The 23,916-nt window shown below is 46.1% G+C and overlaps 1 protein-coding gene across 2 annotated transcripts in view; it reads right to left on the reverse strand.

The window, feature by feature from the left end:
- Positions 1-1,932: 1,932 nt before the first annotated feature.
- ANKRD22 (ankyrin repeat domain 22) overlaps positions 1,933-23,916 on the reverse strand; it is a 38,171-nt gene continuing 16,187 nt past the window's right edge. For both annotated transcript variants that reach the window (XM_045439484.1, XM_045439483.1), the window contains 5 exons: positions 10,360-10,551; positions 7,970-8,077; positions 5,617-5,694; positions 2,981-3,079; positions 1,933-2,703 (listed from right to left, as the gene is read on the reverse strand). In XM_045439484.1, the coding sequence (XP_045295440.1) occupies positions 2,626-2,703; positions 2,981-3,079; positions 5,617-5,694; positions 7,970-8,077; positions 10,360-10,551 (555 nt within the window). In that variant the 3' untranslated portion in view covers positions 1,933-2,625. The remainder of the gene's footprint in view (positions 2,704-2,980; positions 3,080-5,616; positions 5,695-7,969; positions 8,078-10,359; positions 10,552-23,916) is intronic.

Consider the following 23,916-nt stretch of genomic DNA (forward strand, 5'->3'; position numbering starts at 1 on the left):
TTTGGACCAGTCAAGTAAAATGACTGATCGGGACAGAGACAGAGGTCTTGAATCTCTGGATTGTTGTAACTTTGACAAAATAAGCTGGACATTTTCACCTTATTGCTGTAGAGACATAATACTACTCCAGGAAGCTGAGCTGAAGAAAGAAAGAAAGAAAGAAAGAAAGAAAGAAAGAAAGAAAGAAAAGAAAAAAGAAAGAAACAAAGAAAGAAAGAAAGAAAGAAAGAAAGAAAAGAAAAAAGAAAGAAAGAAAGAAAGAAAGAAAAGAAAAAAGAAAGAAAGGAAAGAAAGAAAGAAAGAAAGAAAGAAAGAAAGAAAGAGAAAAGAAAGAAAGAAAAAGAAAGAAAAGGGAGGGAATGAAGGAGAGAAGGAAGGAAGGAAGGGAGGGAGGGACGGAGAGAGGACAATATGGATGAAACACATTTAAAGGGCCAGGGTTTTATGGTTAAGTCTCAGAGGAAATAATTTTGTGAGGAATTTAATGAGTTTTCCATAAGCACGTTACGCACTCCATGAAGCACGTATATGTATTTCACTACCTAGCACCTAGCCCAGCTCGTTTGAGAGTTCATTGACTGACACTAGAAGACCTAATGTCCACAAATTTCTGCCCCGGTTTTCTGCCTTCAAAAACGAAAAACTAGGGGCGCCTGGGTGGCGCAGTCGGTTAGGCGTCCGACTTCAGCCAGGTCACGATCTCGCGGTCCGTGAGTTCGAGCCCCGCGTCGGGCTCTGGGCTGATGGCTCAGAGCCTGGAGCCTGTTTCCGATTCTGTGTCTCCCTCTCTCTCTGCCCCTCCCCCGTTCATGCTCTGTCTCTCTCTGTCCCAAAAATTAAAAAAAAAAAAAAAAAAAAAAAAAAAAAAAAAACTTAAAAAAAAAAATGAAAAACTAGGAAGAAAGTATTAGAATGTCATGAGCATAGAGACAACAAACTGTCGCATATTTTATTCTTTGATCTTGATAACTGCCCAAAGTCAGTCACAAATAGAAGAAAACGCTCAATTTTCACACCGTCTCAAAGATGACAGTTACGGTCACACATGAGTGATAGCGTAATTTTGCAAACCAAATTGAAGGTACACAGGTGCGTGTGGAAGGTACACTGGTGTGTGAAGTTCATTTGTTGATTCCGTCCCCAGAGCCACCTGCTAACTCGATTCGGTGCCATGTATCTAAAATAATTTCAGAGACACGTAGGGGCTTCTGAATCTGTATCTACACACTACTATTTCCTTCACAAAACATACACCTTAAGGCTCAATAAATATTCTGGATTTGATTTTCAATAACCCTTTGTTCTGTTCAAGGATGGTAAATCTTTTCTTCTTAGACTGTTCATTTGTGACCTCATATAGTGTGTGATACGTCTACACTTTAGTCCATGTCTAAAGATATTAATGATTCAGTCCTCCTTGGCAAAATTTGATCATTTTTAAAATGTGTTTATTTCTACTCTGTGTCATTGACACAGGACTTGAGAAATGTATTTTGATATTCACTATCTCCCTTCTGGAAGTATAATGCAGATACCATCTTTTCCTCTTGCTCTATTTATTGTAAAGAAATCCTTCGTCCCACGTTAATAATAATATTTTGAATTTTATCAATGAAAATAAACAGAAAGAACAACCTTAGTAGCTGCCTGGTATTCACAAGAGAATCATAAAGGTATTTTTGAAGGAACATCTTTTCTCTTAAATGTTTATTTATTTCTGAGCCAGAGAGAGACAGAGCATGAACGGGGGAGGGTCAGAGAGGGGGAGACACAGAATCCCAAACAGGTTCCAGGCTCCGAGCTGTCAGCACAGAGCCCCACGCGGGGCTCGAACTCACGGACCATGAGATCATGACCTGAGCCCAAGTCGGACGCCCAACCGACTGAGCCACCCAGGCGCCCCGTGAGGAAACATCTTGATAGTTGCCTAATTTTGTTCATAATTAAGACGGATTTCACTTATAAGCTGACAGCAAAATGTCTAGAGGTATTCTAGTTAAATTGGCTCTCGGGAAAGAAAAAGAAAAAGCCCTGGCTTGTAAGGATTTCCCAACATGACTGTGGCCTAAATGCCCCCACCCCTGACGACTGATAGATGGTTTTATTGAAGTTGTTTCACCAAATGAATATTTACGTATGAAGCCCTCCCCCCACCCCCCCCAACACATCATTCTATACAAATACATCTACTTCGAATCTTCCCCTTACCACTCAAAAGGACGGAGAGAAACAGTCGTTTTTTGGGTATGATATAGACAGGACCACCTCTTGGTCACAGTGGCACACCTGAGAAGAGGGGACCGAGCCAGCCAACTGCGATTCTCTTCTTCAGGACCAACCGGGGTGGAAATGTCACCTTTGTGTTGACCAAAGTGGAAACTCCCACGACTTCAGTGTTTCTCCTAGAAAGATTATGACCAGGGTGAACTCCACTGGGAGAAAAAAAAAAATCATCAGTACAAAGCTCTTCCGCAAATGTCCCCATGGCAACCACCATTAGGGTCACCCATGGTAACCATAAAATTGCGGCATCCAGGTTGAGCGGTCCACAGACCGATTGTCCAAAATGGAGAGAGAACACGGCGTTTTAGTTTCTTTCTACTTCTCCACGTGAGGCCACTAGGATTACGATGCTTTCCTTAGCGTTGACTCAATCTGGGAAAACTTCAGTCTCCGTGCAATGTCCAGCGAAGTCTCACCACGCTGAGGAGAAAAAGAAATTACGGTCTTTTGTCTCCAATGCAGTCCAAGGTCGATGCAAAAGGCCTAGTAAACAGTCTAGACCAACTGACTTACAGGCCCGGCAAGGGCTCTGAAGGTCATTTGGTTCTAACAGGAATAGGACAACGTAATTCCTTAGTGAGGACAATTAGCTTTGCTGTCAACAACATCAGAGGCAATCAATTCACTTCAGCACACAGCCCAAGTTAGGAGATGCTGTTGCTGGAAGGACGTCGGACCACAGCCCACAGATTCTTACCCGATTCTTGATCATGGGGTCTGCATGAGCTTCAAGGAGCAGAGGGATGAGATTCTGGTTTTTCATTTCGCAGGCGTAATGTAACGCGGTGCAGCCGTACTGAAACCGAAAGACCAACAGGGAGTTCATCGTGGGCTCTACGGACCCGGCAGGCGGCTCCTTCGGCAAGCACTTGTCACATCCTAGAGCGTCCCCCCAAGCAAACCGGTCTGCAAATCATCCACGCACACCCACTTTTCTTGTATTTCAAAAGGCCTCCCTGCCTCCATGTGTGTATGGTTAACGTCCTATAAGCCATTAATATCTTCCTTTCTCATTTTCTGTTCCAAACTTAACACAACCTGCAAGAAGTTAACGCTCGATTGTCTCAAGGTTTCTTGGTGGAATTCTATATGTCTGGGCAATCACCACCTCGATCATCGTACCGTCTTTTCTCCTCAAGGGTCCCCACACGGGCTTTTTTGCAAATATCATCCCCCGTGGTTGTTGATCAAAATCCCTGCAACCTGAAGACGGTGCTCATGTCGCTACAGCCCAGCTCCAGGATCGGTCCAGTTAGTTCTGTGTAGAAACCTCTCATGCTTGGTTTGCTGTGGCTTATATTCTGCATTCTAAAATAGCGGATCTACTCTGCTGGTACTAACTTAAAACACCAACAAGTGAAAAGAGATGGATAGCTCGGGTGTTTGTGCCCCAGATATTGCCTTTCAAAAAGCAGCCCAACAACCATGGTTTGGGTATGTGACGAATTAATGCCAGACCTTATTAACTCTTCCAAGAGCATAATGGATAATGCTGCAATTGCTGATTTTTCTTAAGTGATAACATCATGCACCAAAGAGCTGGCTTTGAACTTTTCCATGTGAAATAAAGTGAGTGTAATTACCTAGAAATACAATGCACCGCATTACCTAGAGTTGGAAAAACTATCTGAATATTCAGATAGTCTTAGAAAAATGGTGGCGCGCGCGCACGCGTGTGTGTGTGTGTGTGTGGAATGTAACAGTCCAGCTAGAGATACATATCGAGAAGCAGAAAAATATCCTAGAGAAATTTTGATCACAGGCAAAGTTTTAAACCTTTTGAATTTAAATGAAAGGACCAAGAAAAACCTTCAGCAAACCATTCACCCAATCTTTAATAACGTCTTACTTAATACATTTTGAAGTTTTCTAAGGTATGACAGAGCACCATAGTCATCTATCCAAATTAACCCAAAAATTCTATTTTCTTTTTTCTTTTTTTTTCATGTTTATTTATTTACTTTGAGAGAGGCAGAGAGAATCCCAAGTAGGCTCTGCACTGACAGTGACAGTGACACGGGGCTCAATCCTATGAACCGTGAGATCATGACCTGAGTCAAAATCAAGAGTCAGACGCCCAACAAACTGAACCACCCAGGTATCCCCCAAAATTCTATTTTAAATAAAAGGAAAAACACACAGTTCAGTAACTTATTCTCCTGTGTTCTCTCTCTCTCAGTCTCTCACACACACGCACACACACATGCACACACACAGAGAGCTACCTCCGTTTAAACATATGATGATACCAATATAATCAAAACTAAAATGATGTAAGTAATTAATAGAAACAGGGATGGGCACATTTTCTCTCTCACGGAACAATGGTAACACACACACACCCACAGAGATGCACACGGCATAAAACAAATCAAGGATCACAGAATAATGGTTCGTGTCTACTCAAATTTCAACTTGCCTCCTTTCTCAATAAACATTTGGGAATCCAAAATTTCATCCAATCAATATAAGCAAATAAAATGTCATACAAATAAACATCGGGCCCATTTATGATCATTTAAGGGAGGAAGAGGGGCGCAGGGTGTAAGGGTGAAAGGTGAGAACAAAACCTTATATTTAGTTAGAGACAGGAAGAAGTTCACTGCTGCTTGCTTATCACGCCCTCCGCGCCACTTGGGCTCTTTGACTTTGATCTTCATCCATGGAGTTTACAGGTAGGGACTCGCTTATGGGTGGGTTGGGAGCTTGGCCACCGCAGCTGTTGTTCGTTGAGCACTTATTGTGTGCCAGGCACTCTGCTGAGCACCCTACATGAGTCTGCCTCGCAAGGTAGGTTTGTGGCTACCCTCACATTACAGGTGAGAAATTGAGAGTCCAATACGTGTATGACTTGTGAAAACGCCCACAGCAAAACACGAGAAGCTGGGGGCTGCCTGGGCGGCTCAGTCGGTTGAGCTTTTGACTTCGGCTCACGTCATGATCTCACAGTCTGTGGGTTCGAGCCCCACGTCGGGCTCTGTGCTGACAGCTCGGAACCTGGAGCCTGCTTCGGATTCTGTGTCTCCCTCTCTCTCTGCCCCTTTCCCACTCATCTCCCTCTCTCTCTCTCAAAATAAAAACATTTTAAAAAGTTCTAAAACTGTCCTCCAGTCCATAAAGATCCCTGTAAGTTTAGTGGCAGCATCTAACCAACCCCCAGCTCGCCTGACTAGCAGTGAAAACCGAAAGAAAGAAAAATGAAACGTAAAGAAAGACGAGGAACATGTAGACGTGTCTAGGAAAACAAAGCGAGTAACTCTGTAGGTGACAAATACTCTGCCCACAAATACCATTCTGAATATCATCTCAAGGTGACTAAACGCACGAACTTACGCAGTCCGTGGCGTTCACGTCGATGCCAGCGTCGAGCAGCATTCGAACGAGAGCCTCGTTCTGCTTGGTCTTTGACACCTGTTACAAACAACACGTCAAGAGGAGGTTCATTGACAAGCATTTTCTCCATCTGTGCCTGGACTATTCTATTCCACAGGGTTTATTTTAATCCCAACACCTCTGTGCGTCTATGCATCTTTCTTAAAATCTCCCCGCCTCCTCACCCCGTCCAGTACCAATCAGGTTCTCAGACTGTGGTCCTGGAGCAGCAGCGTGGGCACCTGGGAACTTAGAAATGCAAATTCGGGGGCCCCACGCCAGACCTGCCAAATCCTACTGAGGTTGGGGCCCAGGGACCGGTCTTTCCCTTCCTGGCTCAGAACCCACAGGCACTGTCCCATTGCTCTGAGGACAAAAGCAAACTTCCCAGCCTGTCCTGCAAGGCCCAATTTATTTTGGCCTCTGGTCCCTGCCGGCTCCACCCCGCCCTGAATGTTCCTTCCGCCTAGAAGCCTCTCCTCTCTTCTTCTATTTTCAAAAAACAATTTTTTAATTTTATTTTAGAGAGAGAGAGACAGAGAATCTAAATGGGGAGAGGGGCAGAAGGGGAGAGAAAGAATCCCAAACAGGTTCCAAGCAGAGCCCAACGTGGGGCTCGATCCCACAACCCTGGGATCATGACCTGAGCCAGAATCAAGAGTTGGACGCTTAACCAACTGGGCCACCCAAGAGTCCTGTTTTAAATTTTTTTTTTAATTTCATTTTTAAATCCATTTTTAGTATCCCAGCCCGAGCCCCTCTTCCTCCAGGAGGCTTTCCCTGACCTACCCGGTGAGGTGAAATCTCTCTCTGGGCTCTCGTGGCACAGATCACCTCCCCGTATTACCTACTTCAGAGTAATTTCACAGGCGTTTCTGCCGTATTTTATTACTGATGCGTTCTTCACTGCCCTCTAACGAACTCTTGCACGGACAGGACTCCATCTGTTTGGTTCATCTCTGCATCCCTCACACCCAGGGCCCGCACGTAGTGGGGCCCCAGCAAGAGTGTGCCAGAAGGTCGAACAAAGAAACGAAATGAACCAGACCCCTCAGAAATCCCCTTTTCCTACCCAGTTCCCCGAGACCCTGACCACAGGACAGTTTGGGCGTCACCCCAACATCCCATTGCTAGGGGAGCACGGCAGTCCTGGCTGTCCCGGAGGTCAGCCCTTAGCCATACAGGAAGCCCCACCCACTTTTCTTCCCTGGTTATACTTCCCTCCTCTGTCAACATCTACACCGCCTTCCTCTGCAGTGACACAGTCCTTCCTGGTCCCTTCCTCTGAAATTTCCTCCCCGGTCGCTTATGCCATACGTATCTCAAGTGTACAGATTCGAGCCCCATGAATAAGTAGGAAAATGTGCATTAAGAGGCGATTATTCATTCCAATTGGTATTTTTGCCAGGGCCTCCGCTTTTAAACATCTGACCGTCTTAGAAAGCAGCGTTGTGAGTCAACAAATTCTGAATGAGTCTTTCTAATCCCCCTTTGCTATCCTTTTGAAAATAAAAGGAAGATCTCTCACCGGCCCTGAAACTACAACTGCCAAGTACTAAACACACAAGTAATTTTTCGAGAACTTTTCCGGGGGAGAAACAGAGTATGTGTTTATCAGTGACTTACAGTTTTCTTTTTCCCATAAATCGAAGCATCAAAATCAACACTATCATGTCTAATTCGGTAACATTTAAATACCCAAGGAGGTAACAATGACACTCCCAACTGGCAGATTTTGTCCCGGAGCCCATGTTAGCAAAGACAACTAACTAACATCCACGGTCTATTAGCTGCAAGGAGAAGGGAGCTTGGTCATTTAACGAGTAAGTGACACATGTGTTGAGTCATCATCTCTCAAAGGTGGAACCAGCCACTAGGGAACCAGATGGAAAAAAGGGAATGAGTCGTGAGTCAACACAGAGCTGGTGTTCTTTGGGGGGTAAAAAGAGGGAGGCGCCTGGGTGGCTCAGTCGGTTGAGCGTCCGACTTCGGCTCAGGTCACGATCTCACGGTTCGCGGGTTCGAGCCCCACGTCGAGCTCTGTGCTGACAGCAGGAAGCCTGCTTGGAATTCTCTCTCTCCCTCTCTCTGCCCCTCCCTGCTCTCGCTCTCACGCTCTCTCTCTCCCCCTCTCAAAATAAATAAATGAACATTAAAAAAAAAAAAAAGAAAGAAAGAAAGTACATTTTTAGAATGCAAACCGAGAGTTCATTTTTGTTACTATTTCTTTACACATGACCGGCCCAGCAAAACTTGATGATTCATGCAGCTGACCTCCACGTTTGCCCTTTGGTCACACACACGGTGTACTCACCATGAGGAAATACCCAATAAGCATAACAGGCATTAAGAGGATAATGAGTAGGTAATCAAAGAAGGTGAATTTTTTCTTCACAGCATAATGCAAGCAGTTTCTCTGTTTCTGAAAATTAAGAAAAGGATTCCTCATTAATATTTGTCTCAAATTTCATATTTTCAGATTACCGTATCAAAAAGTTTAGTTTCTGGGGCGCCTGACTGGCTCGGTCGGTAGAGCGCGTGACTTCTGATGTCAGGGTTATGAGTCTGAGCCCCACATTGGGCAGTGGAACTTAATTAACCTTTAGAATATGTGCATTTTCCCATGCCTTTTAAAAATGGTAAACATAGGCCTATAACGGCTTCATGACTTTCTACTGAATGGAGCTATTCTAGTTTATTTAACCAAACCCTATCTGTTGGACATTTCAAGTTTTTAGCTTTCTATTTTTATGAATTATACTGCCTGAACATCTCCATTCATAAGGCTTTGTCAACATTTCTAAATTTGTCTTTAGCAAAAGTTGCTCAAAGTGTAATTGCTAACACGAAATGTGTGAATGCTTTTCGTATGGCGCTAAACTGTGCTCGGGTATAATAACGATTTAAACTTCCTTCCTGAGGCACCCGGGTGGCTCAGTCGGTTGGGCGTCCGACTTCGGCTCAGGTCCTGATCTCTCAGTCTGTGAATTCCGGCCCCACGTCGGGCTCTGTGCCGACAGCTTGGAGCCTGGCGCCTGCTTCGGATTCTGTGTCTCCCTCCCTCTCTGCCCCTCCTCCACTCGTTCCCTCTCTCTTTCTCTCTCAAAAATAAACATTAAAAAAATTTTAAACTTTCTTCCCGATCAACCCTTGATTTTCTTTTTTAATCCTGCTCAGTCTGACGAGCCAAAAAAAGAGCGTATTTATGTTTTAATTTAATGTGCTCTCCAGAGAATTGATGGTCTCTATTAGATGCATGCGTGTGAATTACCCACAGAGCTTTTTGTTTTATTTTCAGGCCTTTGTTTATAGGACGTCTGAAAATGACTCCTGAACATAGATTTAAGACACGAGAAGGCACCGGTTAAGTTATTAATGTGCAAAGATTAGCGTTTGGGAAAGATTAAATATTTAAAAACCATTAAAACTATGCTCAAAATAAAAAATGTAAACCGAACCCTCCTTCTGATAAAGTCTCTGTTTATCTAACATATCCCTAAAGTCCTTCCCAAGATGTTCCTGATGCCAGAGGATCTCTGCAGGCTGGCTGAGGTTCTCTGCCTTCTCGGCCCCATCCCTGTGCTGTCTGACATCGCCTTCCCCCAGCTTCCAAATGAGCACGTCCCCCCGACAGAGGATGTGAACCCACGGACACCTGCCTTCGCCACTCCCACTCACCACAAGCCCACACACCTGGCCCTCCAGCTGTGTGCAAGGGAGACGGTGTCACGGTCCACGAAGCTGCATCGCTGTCACATTCGGTGCAGGCATGCCTTGCTTTTAAACCCAACCAAGCAAAAAATAGGAAGTACCAGCAAGAAGGCCCGGTAGCGATCCATTTGCTGATAATACGCGATTGCTCCAGAGGAGCTGGTGTTGATACTGACTCGGAAGGGGGTAAGCGGGGCCCCGACAGGCTGTGTTTTCCTCACTCCGTGTATGTGAGTGGAAACAGAGCACTCGTAAGTATGACAAATAATGACTTTTTATATTTACTGAGTGTACTTTAAATGCTGTCTTTACTCGGATGCAGACACCGGCCATTCCAAGGTGCTCCGAAAGAGATGTTCGCAGCAATACACTTGTGTTCTGCTCGTCCTTGATTCTTGAGGGTTCCGTCAGCTAACACTACATCTTTAAGTACAATCTTTCTGCCTCTCTGTGTGGCTTCAAGGAGCCTCTGGTTCGTGACCTTGTTTGTCCTTGGCAAATACCTACCTGGCCTTCTTCAATCCTATGAGCGAACGGTAGGATCTCCCGGAGAACATTGACCCAGTGGGTAAAAACCTCATGAAATAGCACCACCAGGCCAGCATTTCTTTTCCAGGAAATCTTTCCCATTCCTTCGGGAATCATGAGGAGGAGCAGGGAGAGGGAAGCAAGAAGGCAGGGAAAAGCATGAGGAGGAAGAGGAAAGGAAAGGGAGAGCTCTAACTAGTCAAATGAATGAATGAAGGAATGAATGAACCTTTCTTTTCAGAAGTACAAGGACATAATTAACCATAAAATATGCCTGCTGATTGAACTATGATTTATTTGGCTCTTTAGCCGGATAGAATAGTATGTGTTAGTCCCTTTAAAGTAAAGAAAAAAAAATTGGTATCAGGAGCTACAAGCAACGAGAAAATGGCACATCCTCGACTGCTAGGAGGAGAAAGGATTACCACAGTCGATTGCTGTCTCCACTCATGTGTAATGGCCTACCTGGTTTTTGAGGTTCACATCAGCATTTCTTTTCAAGAGGAAGGAAACGATTCTCAGGTGCCCCCGGCGGCAAGCACAGATCAGGGGGGTGTCTCCATTAAAGCCATCTTGCACATTGATACAGTTGCGGTCCTCTCTCACCCAGCGCCACACTTGACCAAAGTCGTTCTGATAGGCCGCCTGGCAGATGGGCTAAGAGGGGAAAACCACAAGCAGGTCCTGAAATACCGGCATAACGAAGCCCCCCGTAAGAGAGAAATCACCACCCGATAATTTAAAACTCAAGTCTTTCCCAATCGTGATACAGTAAAACCTTGGATTGCGAGTAACCTGTTCCGTGAGGGTTCCACAAGACGAGCAAGAATTTCTGACAACTTTTCACTTGATAAACGGGCGATGTCTTGCAATACGAGTCGTACATGACGCCGAATGTCACGTGATCACAACTGAGCCAATGGTTCTTGAAGTTCGCTTTGAGAGACAACCGCTTTGGATTACAAGCATGTTTCTGGAGCGAATTATGCTCGCAAAGCAAGGTTTTACTGTGTATCGCTTCGTACGTGAGATTTTTGGTCTCCATTATGCCGAGCCTTAAATCTAGAACAAGCCCAGGTCCACGAGGAACCTCTCAACGATTTCCTAAATTGCTTGGCACACAGATGCGTTCATGGAATGAGTGAATAAGTGGAAGCAATATTGCAGATTTAACTCCGCGGGGAAGAGTGTGCTCACGGATGGATGACGCCTGTCAGAGAGGCAGGATTTCACCGAATATAGAGTAGGTGCTTCGGAGGAATTTAGGGCAGCACTAGATGATCAAACAAAGACATATGGCGCCCTGTGCTCCAGGAAACCAGCCCAGTGGAAAAGACCCATTTTAGACAAATAATACATAAATAACAAATGACATCATTGATTGGATCCGATGCTTTTTATTTAGAAAGTGTCCTAAGGGGCTTTGCAAAGCATCATGGGAGCTTGACAGCAAGACCTAAGCTGACCTCCTCCCCTTGCCCACTGTCCCCCACCTCCTTCTGGACCTGTCTTCTGTTTTCAATGCTTCATGTTTGGTTTCTTCCATCTGGGCCCCGCCCTTACTGCTTCCTCTGCGCAAAACACCTTTCCCCCTCTCTGCTCACCTGGCTGCCTCTGGCTCATCCCTCGTGTCGTCACTTAAGTTTTACTTTACCCGGTCTTTCCTGACTCCAGCCCTGTTTCACAGCAACTGGCCTAACTGTCCACTCTTGTCTTAATTCTGTATAATCGCGCGCTGCAGGCCAGCACGAATCGGGAGGGGGTGAGGCAGCATTGAGTGCGGGAAGGCACTGGCTGCCAGCTTCGTGCGGACAGAGGCTATACTGTTCCACGTAATGTTTGAATTTATTCCATTCATACCCCCAGTATGTAACACAGCACTGGCACATGGAAAGCAAATACTAAATATTCTCAGACTGATTTTAATTAGAGAGTGTGGAAAAAAAAAAAGGCACTTAGAATCACACCTGGCATGCTCAATTTACGGAAATTATTATTACTGCTTATTCAGCCGTTCTGTAATTTGGCGGCAAGGTCAGACCTCTGCTGTGTCCCAGTCGCAGTTGCCGGGGACAGGTGTACCAAATACTCTCAACCACGCGAAATGTACTTACCGGTTGGGAATATAGCGTGAGTGCACACACACACACACACACACACACACACACACGTTCAACAATGAGAAAACAATGTTAAAGAAGCATAGATTGGGGTAATGAACACCAGTGAGAAGGCTGAGTGGTACGTTTGCTAAGCAATTCGTCTTTCTAACATAGCCAAATATCATAATCAACGTTTATTTATTTTTGGGACAGAGAGAGACAGAGCCTGAACGGGGGAGGGGCAGAGAGAGAGAGGGAGACGCAGAATCGGAAACAGGTTCCAGGCTCCGAGCCATCAGCCCAGAACCCCGACGCGGGGCTCGAACTCACGGACCGCGAGATCGTGACCTGAGCTGAAGTCGGACGCTCAACCGACTGCGCCACCCAGGCGCCCCCAAATATCATAATCAGTGAGCTTTTAAAAGTAAGATTTTTTTTTAACGTTTATTTATTTTTGAGAGAAAGAGACAGAGCATGAGTGGGAGAGGGGCAGAGAGAAAGGGAGACACAGAACTGGAAGCAGGCTCCGGGCTCTGAGCTGTCAGCACAGAGCCCGACGCGGGGCTCGAACTCACGGACTGCGAGATCATGACCTGAGCCGAAGTCGGACGCTCAACTGACTGAGCCACCCAGGCGCCCCAATAGTAAGATACTTTTAAACCCAAGGCCCCGCTCACGAAAGAAACATCCCAGAGGCAAGTCAGCTCAATAGCAGATAAGAGGCAAAGTTCTGTGCCCCCAAAAGAAATGGGCATGATACAGGGGTCCAAAATGCAGTAGAAATGCCCAACCACACAACCCCCCTTCCGCTACCCTGAGGTCATCCCGTGCCTAGGCCTCGTCACCAGCTGGGCTCAGCAGCGTCTCCAGGTTCTGTGGGGCTGACGTGCAAACGACCAGAGCATTCGAAAGGACGCGTTTGCTGTCAGCAAACTGGGTTATAGTCGTGATTGTGCAACTAGCCGCCTGGCGACCGTGGACAAATGTCTCCCCCTCGTGCATCTTGGTGTCCTCAGTCACGAGACAAAAGAATGAGGCAAACTTCCATTTCGTCGTCACACCCTGTGACTGCCACCCTCCAGTCTCTCCCCAGCCAACGCATCTGCCCCATCCACTTCGAGGTGGTGGGGAAGTCCTTTCAAAGCGCAAATACTACCCCACGGTGTTCAGCCCTTATCTTAGCAGTGGCGCCCAGCCACTTAGGTCTCAACAACGAACAAAACAGAACGAAACACAACAGGCGATGCTGAGTCGCCAACTCTTAATTTTGCCAAGTAAATCCGTGAGAAGCAACATCATCATTTAGTAAAATAAAAGGCGTTTTAGCATAAATGTAAGAGCAAAACTATTTTAACAAAATGTACAAGGACACAGTCACAGAAGAGGGGAAAAAAAGCCATCCTTTATATGAGACAGATTTCGCTATATGGAAAACCCTGCTTCTTTGTCTGTTTTTTTTTTTTTTTCTTCTGATTTCACCGTAAATCGGTGCAAATTTGCCATAGATTACGACTCATCCTTTATAGGACTAGCATTTGGTAACTGACAGACCACCATACTGAACTTGAAAGCAGGTGGCTATAGAGTTAATTTCTTTCTTCTTAAGATTTTAAATTACAACATTAAAAATCCTGGCACATTTCATGCTTTCATCTGGCTTCCCAGCTTCTCTTAAAACATTTAAAGCTTTGACAACCCTGGGCCCACATTCCCATAGGACACCAAATAAAGCTCCCCTTGCGTGGGCTCCGCAAAATCTTCACTGAGAGTCCTCATCAGAAAGGAGGAAGGGACAAGTAGACAGTTTGCCTTCAAGAGACACCCGGTAAGGCTGAGTTCTTCCTTAATCCCATTCAAGCGACCGTCCTTAAAACACCACCCCGATCTTATCTTTGAATCTTTCCTGAGCTTCCTATGTCCCAGGCACAGAGCTCCTGTATTTGAAAAGTAAAGTGCCATCCTGGTTCAGCTGGACCCCCAAGTGGCTGGTGGAGTAAACCACGGGAAGGGTTGGGCGCTGTTGTAAACTCCCAGACTCCACCAGGGGGCAGCTCAGGGTCATGAAAGCACCGACGGGGACCCAAGGGAAGTCCAATACAAAAGCTAGGGCCCAGAAAGAGGAAGACGCTGTCCTTTTGCCTTGAGGGAAGAATTATCGTGAATTCTGTTGGCCTCCGGAGTTTCTGGAACTTGGGGGATTCTGGGGGAGGGAGAAACCGGTGGAGACCTTGGGGGATCGTCATGATACTTCCATCCCCTGGTGCCCTTCTGCCCATCCTCACTGGCAAAGCACTAGTTCAGATCTTCGTTGTTCTCCCCAAGACTGTTGCAAAACCGGTGGTTAACTGACCTTGCTTCCTCCTGTCTCCCCCTTCCAGCCCCCAGTCCGATGGCCAAAACGGCAGCTTCCTGTCACTTCCCTCCCGAAACGTTTGGTCACTTGATGACCCGCTGGGTTAGGATGCTGTCCTCGAGCGGACACACGATTCTTCGGATGTCCCAAATCCTGTCTTTCCAACTTCATCTCTTACCACCGCCTTCTCTGTACCCTTGATCTAAGTGAAGAAAGGCACGAGTATTACTAACAGCTATCTCCCCAGCTAGACTGTGGGCTCCGTGAAAGCAGGTACTGTGTCTGTACTAGAACATTCTACCCCCGGCATCCGGCATAGGCCTGGCACACAGTAGGCATCCAATGTCTATTTGGTGAACAAGTAAGGGAATGGATGAGTCGTAATGTGATCTCGCCTTTATTGAGTCCTTCAGCCAGTTCATTTAACCCTCTCACAACCCTCCGAGCAAAACCGTATGCCCCTTTTGTATTGGTGAGACTGAGGGAAGTTGCCTTCTGTGCCCATGGTTACACAGCTCATAACTAGCAGTGCCAGCAATGAAATCAAGGGGAATGACTACAGAATACATCCATTCTTCCGGCTCCAATTACTTCAGGCAGTTTGAAAAACAGCCTTCAGAATGTCTTTTGGCTGCAAGACTTTGCATTTGAGATTATTTTGTGTTCCACTTGCACCCCAATTAAGCTACAGTCTAGACTCTCAGGAGGCTGGTCTGTCCCCTTTCCGCCCTGATCAGCTGGTGTCCAAGCCTTCCTGGTTATGTATCCAGATTCTTCTCCAAACTGACCTAGATATAGCAATATCTGCCAAGAGGTAAAGGAATAATGGTCAGAGAGGTTGCAGGAGAAACCAGAAAAAGATTTGGTCGAGATGGAAAGAAGGAAAAGTTCCAAAATGGACGTAAGGGTATGAAATGTAAGGAGAGACTCTGGATTTGATCATGAATAACTATCCAAAGATCAACGTTCATAGAGTGACAGGGCAGGAGGCAGAACACGGGGGCCTGAGAACACGGTCTACAAGGAATCAGAGGGTGTGACTGGAGAGGAATTGTCATCACTTTGGCAGTAAAAGCCAAGACAGAGCTCCTGGAGCACAGAGGGAGGCAGCAGGGTCTCGTCCTCATTCCGCGCATCTGTAGGCAAAGTGCTATCGCATGGTCAGAAACGTGGGCTCTGGAAAGAAACTCTCTGGGTTCCAATCTCAACACTGCCACATAAGAGTACTGTTAGCTGGACAACTTACTTAGCCTCTTTGTGCTTTGTTCCCTTCTAGATTTAATAACCACATCTTCTTGGGGCACTTGGGTGGCTCAGGTGGTTAAGCATCCAACTCTCGATTTCGGCTCAGGTCATGATCTCATGGTCTGTGGGATCGAACCCCACATCAGGCTCTGTGCTGACAGCGTGGAGCCTCCCTTGGGATTCTCTGACTTCCTGTCTCTTTCTGCTCCCACCGCCCACTTATGTGCACTCTTGCCCTCTCTCTCAAAATAAATAAATAGACGCTTTAAAAAATAATGATAACCAAATCTTCTTTATCAGGTCACAGGAACGTGACTGCATAGATGAAACACTTAGCTCAGATCAGACCCATAGTAACAAGCCCTCGATTAAGGTAAAGTACTCTTGTGATTATTTAAAACATGAGGAGCCAGGGAAGACGGGCAGAGGTGGTCATGAAAGGGAATGAACAGCAGTGGAAGCACTGGCCTTAAACAGGATGACAATCCGGGCTCTGAGCAAAGCACGGGTGGCAACTCAGGTGGTTGGGATAGAAAGAACGTTTTAGGTCGGTCAAACTTTTCACCCAAAAGCCTGAAGTTCTGATCTCCATGCTTTATGCCAATACGTATCTATCGTAAATAAACAGGCATAGACAGATAACTCAACAAGCCACCATTACGTTTAACTAGATGAGCAGGTTAGTAACATAGGAGACAAGACTGAGACAAGGATAGAAGAGGTTCTGGAACCTGGTGGGGAAGATTTGGGACAGCCATCATGAAAAGCGCTGCACGAGAGGAACAAAAAACACGAAATTGCTTGAAGCGTCAGGTTATGTAGAAACGCGTTAGACTACCAGACAGGTTTGCAGTTCTCCTCAGCACATCTGTCGTCAGGGAGGGGTGGGGAAAGTGACAGGGGCAAAGAACGAAGGTTAGGAAACAGGTCTGTCAGGCGAGGGCTTGGGAGGAGCAGCTCACCCTGGGATACAGACTGAATGGACGACATATGGAAACCCTGATGGACTTGGAAACAGAGACAAGCAGATAGAAACACGAAGGAGGACGAGAGCAGAGTCAGCACGTGTGATCTAGTGGGAAATGGGACCAGTTACGCAGTTGGGATAGGAGGCAGAGTCACCGAATCCCACCTGTTGCAGACTGGGCTTCGTCCCTAGAAGTCACGAGCGGTCATGTTGGGTGGTTGATTTGGAGCAGAGGCAGAGGTCCGGAGAAGGGAGGGAATGCTTGGGGGTGTGGAGGTCACTGCAGACGACCCCAGGGAACAGAAAGAAAGGGGAAATTGCGCTCCGGAATCAAGGGAGGTAAGGGTGGGTCCTTGGAGGAGGGTGGGCAAAAGTGAGAAAATAGAGAAAAGGGCACAAGCAAAGACTTCAAGCCATTGTCATACAACAATAGTGGTGAACAAGAAAGAAACAGATCGAAGGAGAGACTGCCACAAGACTTCAGCGGACATGCAGGGCAAGGTGGAAAGGAGGAGACGGAAGGGAAGGAAGAGAAGGTTATGTACCAAGAGTGTGTGTGAGTTCACATCCACTGACTTGTGGGGATGGCGTCCCCTGGAGTTGGGCTCCGTGCAGCCTGGAAAACCGAGGCACAGCGTGAAGGGAGCACGCTAGTGAACGGACTTTTCTCTCCCATCTCATCCTTCCCAGCTAGTTCAGGAACATTCCACGTCCATTTCTGTATTCTGTCTGCACTTGCTTGTGAGTGTACAGCTGGCTCTCTTCCAGGATAAATCATGTCTCAGCCCACACGTCACCTCTTCAGACAGGCTTTCCTGACCACTGGCCATCTGTCCCCCAGCCCAGGTATGGTCTATCACATCACCTCGTTTTAATTTGCGTCTATTTAATTTGCGTGATTTTTTTTAATTTGCGTCCATTATTACGGAGATTGAGCTTAATGTTCCCCATTTCCTAAGAGAGTGAGGTGGCCACGATTTTTGCCCTGTGTTCAAAGCCCCTCAATTGTTCTTCCCCCTATTCTGGCCTCTCTTCAGTCCAACGGCCTCACTCCCACCTTAGCTACCTGCTTGCCACCGTTGTGACTTCCCAGTTGCACTATGGGTCCCTCAAAGCCCACTTCATGGCTCACGTCCAAGGAACCTCCTTGATCTGTCCTACCGAAAGCATGAACCACACAGCGCCTCACTCTGCTCACTGGCCTTTTTCTTGCGTGTTAAGTCCGGTCCCTCTAACCAGACTGTAGCCTTGATGTGAGAACCAGTGGTTCTCAACCCTAAGCACTAAGGCCCTTTAAAAAAAATTTTTTTTTAACGTTTATTTATTTTTGAGACAGAGAGAGACGGAGTATGAACAGGGGAGGGTCAGAGAGAGGGAGACACAGAATCTGAAACAGGCTCCAGGCTCTGAGCTGTCAGCACAGAGCCCGACGCGGGGCTCGAACTCACGGACCGCGAGATCATGACCTGAGCCGAAGTCAGCCACTTAACCGACTGAGCCACCCAGGCGCCCCTAGGGCCCTTTTAAAGTACAGGCCCGGGTCCCATCACTAGCCAACTGAATTAGAATCTAGGGAAGAGGGTATGGCAGTAAGGCAGGGGTATTAGTGTTATTTTAAAAAGTTCCCTGGGTGTTTCTAAGGCATAGAGAGGGTTGGGAACCACTGCAGAGGTGAAAGAAAGGAGCCCCATAATAAAGGTAACCCTTAATGAAACACTGCAACTCTTACACTGATGTTCGTTAAGGAGCATCAGAAACTCAGGAAACTTGACACGTCAGGGACCACTTTTCGTGCACTTTCGTCTCGCCATGAGCCTGGTTTTAAAAATACCCCAAGGGGGGCGCCTGGGTGGCGCAGTCAGTTAGGCGTCCGACTTCAGCCAGGTCTCGATCTCGCGGTCCGTGAGTTCGAGCCCCGCGTCGGGCTCTGGGCTGATGGCTCAGAGCCTGGAGCCTGTTTCCGATTCTGTGTCTCCCTCTCTCTCTCTGCCCCTCCCCCGTTCATGCTCTGTCTCTCTCTGTCCTAAAAATAAATAAAAGTTGAAAAAAAAAATAAAAAAAATAAAATTAAAAAAAAAAATTAAAAATACCCCAAGGGCACCTGGGTGGCTCAGGGGGTTCAGTGTCCAACTCTTGATTTCTGCTCAGGTCATGATGTCAGGAGATCGAGCCCTGCATTGGGCTCAGAGTTGGGTGTGGAGCCTGCTTAAGATTCTCTCTCTCCCTCTGCTCCTGCCCAGCTCATGCTTTCTCTCTCTAGTTCAAACTAACTAACTAGATAGATAGGTAGATAGATAGAGAGATAGAGAGATAGAGAGATAGATAGATAGATAATAAAAAGACTCCCAAACTTGGTGCTAGAACCCCGCCCCTGCCCACTTTGTATCTCACTCTCCTAGGGCCTAAAACTTAAGGAGTGTCTCTGGGGAGCTCATGACACGTTCAGCAGGTAAATGATCCGCTAAAATATTCTATGTGTATCATGTACAGAATCATGTTGGACACCAATCCCAGGGGCGGAGACATCACAGCTGGGAAATACTTGGTGTTATTTTAACCACGTAGCAATACCTGAGCTGCGTGCACCGTTACCAGTGTCTCTAAGAGCCAGACGTGCCCCCCGCCCCACTTTCACCGTGGTGAAAATTCTCCTACAGAGTAATGGAACTTCGCTGGTTCCCAGTGTAGGGAAAGAGCTCGTGGAACTCTGCCCGCTCTCCGGAGGACTCGGGTCAGTTGTTCATTAACCATCTCCGCCCTGAAGCTCCACACCATGTGAAAGGTTTCATAACAATTTCTAAGAAGGATTTGTGCTTTTTGAAGCAAAATGATTCAGGTAAGGAGCCTGGACGCACTGATGAAACGTCTTCTCGGGAAACAAAAGAAGATGGGGGCGCCTGGGTGAGTTAAGCATCTGACTTCCGCTCAGGTCACGATCTCGTGGTTCGTGAGTTCAAGTCCCACTTCTGGGAACACGAGCCCCACTTCGGATAAAACATGAGTCCCATTATTTGGGGGTGAGCCCTGCTTCTCTCTCTCTCCCTCTCTCTCTCTCTTTCTCTCTCCCTCCCTCATGGGATTTTCTCTCTCTCTCTCTCTCTGCCCCTCACTCACTTGTACTCCCCCCCCCCAAAAAAAAGAAAAAAATGGGATGCCTAGGTGGCTCAGTCTGTTGAGCATCTGGCCCTTGATATAGGCTCAGGTTGTGATCTCGCAGTTGTGGGATCGAGCCCCACGTTGGGCTCTGCGCTGAGCATGGAATCTGCTCGGAATTCTCTCTCTCTCCCTCTCTCTCCATCCCTCCCCTGCTGGAGTGCTCTCTCTGTCTCTGTCTCTCTCAAAATAAATTAATTAATTTAAAAAAAGAGAGAGAAAACAAGACAGTTTTTTTCTCCCTTTTCAGATTAACTAATCTTAGGGAACAGTATTGAAGAGTCCATTTATTTGTGCAATTAATCTCAAGCCTTTCTTTCTGATGGCTCATTTTGTCACGTGCTGGAATTTGGAAATTTCTTAATAAATTCTGTCTGGAAGGCAAGTAAAAAAAGCATAGGGTTGGTTTTTTTTTTATTTTCAAGGTTGACTTAGGCCCATTTAGCTTTTATGTAACATGAAGGAAAGTTCCAGAAGTGGTTGAATTGTAAAGAAGAGTAGCAATGAGGAGAAATGGAGGCAGAGCACAGTTATCTGTTTTGTATTCTTTCTCCAACAAGGTCTCCTTGAGAGTATGTTGTCTTTACTGCTGGAAGACTAATGGGGCCCCACTGCTGGGCATCAGACCTGAGAAGTTCTGAGGTCAGCGATGACAAGAAGGAGAGAGCAAGAAAGCCTTTTCCCCCAACAAGGAGGAGAAAAGGTGAGTTCTCGCTGCCGGGATCGAACAGATCAGAAGCCCAGATACCTATTCCTACCACCTCAGACCACCCAAGAGGTGAGTGCAGAGCCCAGAGGAAGCAGGTCACCCTTAGAGCCTCCTGGGGGCTGGGACCTTCTGTCAAACAATGGCCACCTGAGGGTAAGGAGGACCATGCTGGAGTTACTGGCGGTAATATACAAATATACTGCAGCACATACAACTACGGAGGCATTACGCTACGCACCCGAAACTAATATAATGTTACGTCAATTATTCTTCAATAGATGTATACATATATGCAGTGTAGGCACCCCAAAATACACCCCGGGCATAACGATTATTCTGAGCTGAAGGCAACAGAGAAGAAGCAGATACAAGGAAAGTTCTCTGCCTTCCTCCCAGTTACTTAAAAGCATGATATAAATTTGTGAAGGGGTTCCCCCTCCCCTCTCTGCCAAGAAGGACAAAAGTTACCCTTGCCAGCCCAGAGAAGGCACCGAAGGAAGAGACATAATAACATTTACTCAGCAGCCCTTGCCTTCCATTAGCTCCCCCATATATCTGCCTTCCACAGTTTGCCACCCTAAGAAATCAAAGTCCTTCTGCTGTGTCTGATAGCTCCTCTGAAAATATGTGGTCCTTTTGTCGAGACGGTGTAAGCGTCCCAGTTCTGATCACCCCTTTGAGTTACTCATCACTGGGTGCTCCCGTGTGTGCTTTGATTAAGAGACACTTATCGTGATGAGCACTGAATGAGGTATAGAATTATTGAGTCACTATATTGTACACCTGAAACTAATATGACACTGTGTGGTAACTACACTGGAATTAAAATGTTTTTAAAAAGTATAGGACCAGGGAATGAATGGGGAAAGCTGGTCGGCTCTCGTCCTGTTCTCATTCGGTGGTTTGCATTCTTTACGCCTTAGGAAACGTAGAAGGAAACTGGCACGAGGCCAAAGCAACTGGCACCTACATGACAGATGAGGACATCGTGTCTACACATTTGAGGAATTACTTCAGAGCTTCTCACCCTCTCTAAAATCAGAGGTGGGAGAGTCTCACAGAGAGACTGCCTCAGAACACCAGACGATAAGACTAAGTTAGGTTGTTGTCTTTTCCATTCACCTGTAATTCCCACGTGCAACTACAGTTCCAGCTTCCGGACAACAAGCTAAGCCTTCTTCTCATCTAAAAGCACCCACTTCTAGGGGCGCCTGGGTGGCTCAGTCGGTTGAGCGTCGTCCAACTTCCGCTCAGGTCATGATCTCACGGCCCATGGGTTCGAACCCTGCATCGGGCTCTGCGCTGACAGCTCAGAGCCTGGAGCCTGCTTCGGATTCGGTGTCTCCCTCTCTCTCTCTACCCCTCCGCCCTCTTTGTTTCTCTCTCTCTCAAAAATAAATACACATTAAAAAATATTTCCAAGGACCCACTTCTCTTCAGGCTCTCTGACCCACTACTCTGGGACATCGTCGCTCAGTCAACTGAAAATGCAAAGTGTCTAAAGCCAGCAGTCAAACCAGAGTCCCTTCAGCAGAGCTCAGTAAGAGCACCCTCACACCAGATGAGTACCTCCCAGGGTCCAGGCTGATGGAGAGTAATGAGAAAGCAGAATACACACCTCATTTCCGGAAACAGCATCCTTGGCACAGCGACGCTATGGAAGATCTAACACTTACTCCTCATAGGAACCTGCTACTCAAGCTAGTTTTACCACTGCCTTTACTATCCTCAGTGGTGGCTACGTTTACCTTGAAAACAAACAACAAAAACCAAGTCGGTATCAATGGGGAATCCTGCAAATTGAGAAACTCTTTGCCAAAAGGGTGGGCAACTCTCTTCTCTCTGAAAATGGTGAACCTCCCAGGTGCTCATAGGTTTCATACCGCTGTTACTCGAGTTAGTAAACAAGTGTGCGCAGTCAGACGGAAGGGCCTAGAATCTACGTCCACTTGTGATATGGAGTCGCGTGGCCATCACGTCTATTTCAACACTACCTTAGACTATCTTGGATTCGATACTAATTACGAGCTTTGAATAATTACCTATGAGCGTCTAGGCATGTTAGGAATTTTTAGAGGTGCGTGTGTATGTGTGTGTTTGCACATGGGGTGTCGGATTTGTCTTGAAATATCATAGTACGTTCCAAGTTGCTTTGTCCTCCATATGTCTGAAAAGTGAAACATTTATTCCACTCTTGGGGATATTCTCATTGACCCTGAAGGGGCCCAGGGTAAGTCTCCCCAGAGTATGCCACTTTGGCACGTGAAGTCTTATTTTGAGCTAGAGGCAGTCCAGATCCAGTAGACTCAAGAGAAACAATATATGTAGTGTTCCCATACATACAAAATCAAATTTGATTTTCTCCTGTTAATCTGTCTCATGTCAATTTAGTTCTTAGACCAACCAGAAGAAATTTTCGAGAGGAAAAACTTTTCCCCCAACAATGCTTATAAATAATTCCTCATATCTTGCCTTGACTCAACTACTTGCCAGATCAACACCCGATAAACAAACAATATGCACTGCACAGGAAGAGACTTTTTTTTTTAACGTACTTGGTCTCAGGACCATGATTACAACCTGGCTGCTTAAAGTGTGGTCCAGGGACCAACAATACAAGCATCAAGGAATTGAAATGCATCATCTTCACCCCCACCCAAACCTACAGAACCACAATCTGCATTGAAACCAGAGCTTGGGTGATCGGTCCTCACATTAAAATTTGAAAAGCACTAGCCTAGAGCAGTGTTTCTCCCAAGGGAGGTAAATTGCTCCTCTCCCTGAGAATCACTGGGTTGCCCCCCTAAAAAGTAAGTTTCTCCATTCTACCACAGTGAGTGATGCAATTTCTCAAACTTTAGATTGCCTAAATCTAAAGCTTAAACTAATCAACGAGTACATTTACTATAAAGTCACACACACACACACACACACACACACACACACACAGAGAATTGGAAAAAATTGCAAACGCAGAGAAACTGCCTTTAGTAGGAGAAGGTTCTGTTGAGCATTTGTAATGAAATGCAGAACAACCGGTTAATTGTGTTAGAGAGGAAAGGGAGTAAATTGTGAATAATGACATCATTACTCTAGTTCATACATTACGTGTACTCCTTTGAAACATTATTTAAAAATTTATTTGATTCTAATAGGTTACTTTCAATACAGGGGAAAGAAAGCGTTTTTGTATCTATCAGATACGAAAAGAAAAAACTCAAAGTGCCAAAAAATATATATTCTGCATTTGTCCCTCTTTTATACAGGGATAATCTTTACTTATAATCGCTGGTAGTGATTTTCTTTTCAAATACCAAGTTGAAAAATGTCAGTCCGTCCCTGCTTTTCCACAGAAGAGTCAGTCTACTTTTGTATGTTTAGAAAATCCAGTGGGGCGCAATTTTCACTTTTCCTCTGGATGTTTGACATCAGAAAACATGACTCTGTTAATTCCATTTTCCTAAGTCCCTGCAAGATCCAAATTACCCCCACA

Source organism: Leopardus geoffroyi, chromosome D2 (assembly GCF_018350155.1).
Source record: "Leopardus geoffroyi isolate Oge1 chromosome D2, O.geoffroyi_Oge1_pat1.0, whole genome shotgun sequence".
Lineage (NCBI taxonomy): Eukaryota > Metazoa > Chordata > Mammalia > Carnivora > Felidae > Leopardus > Leopardus geoffroyi.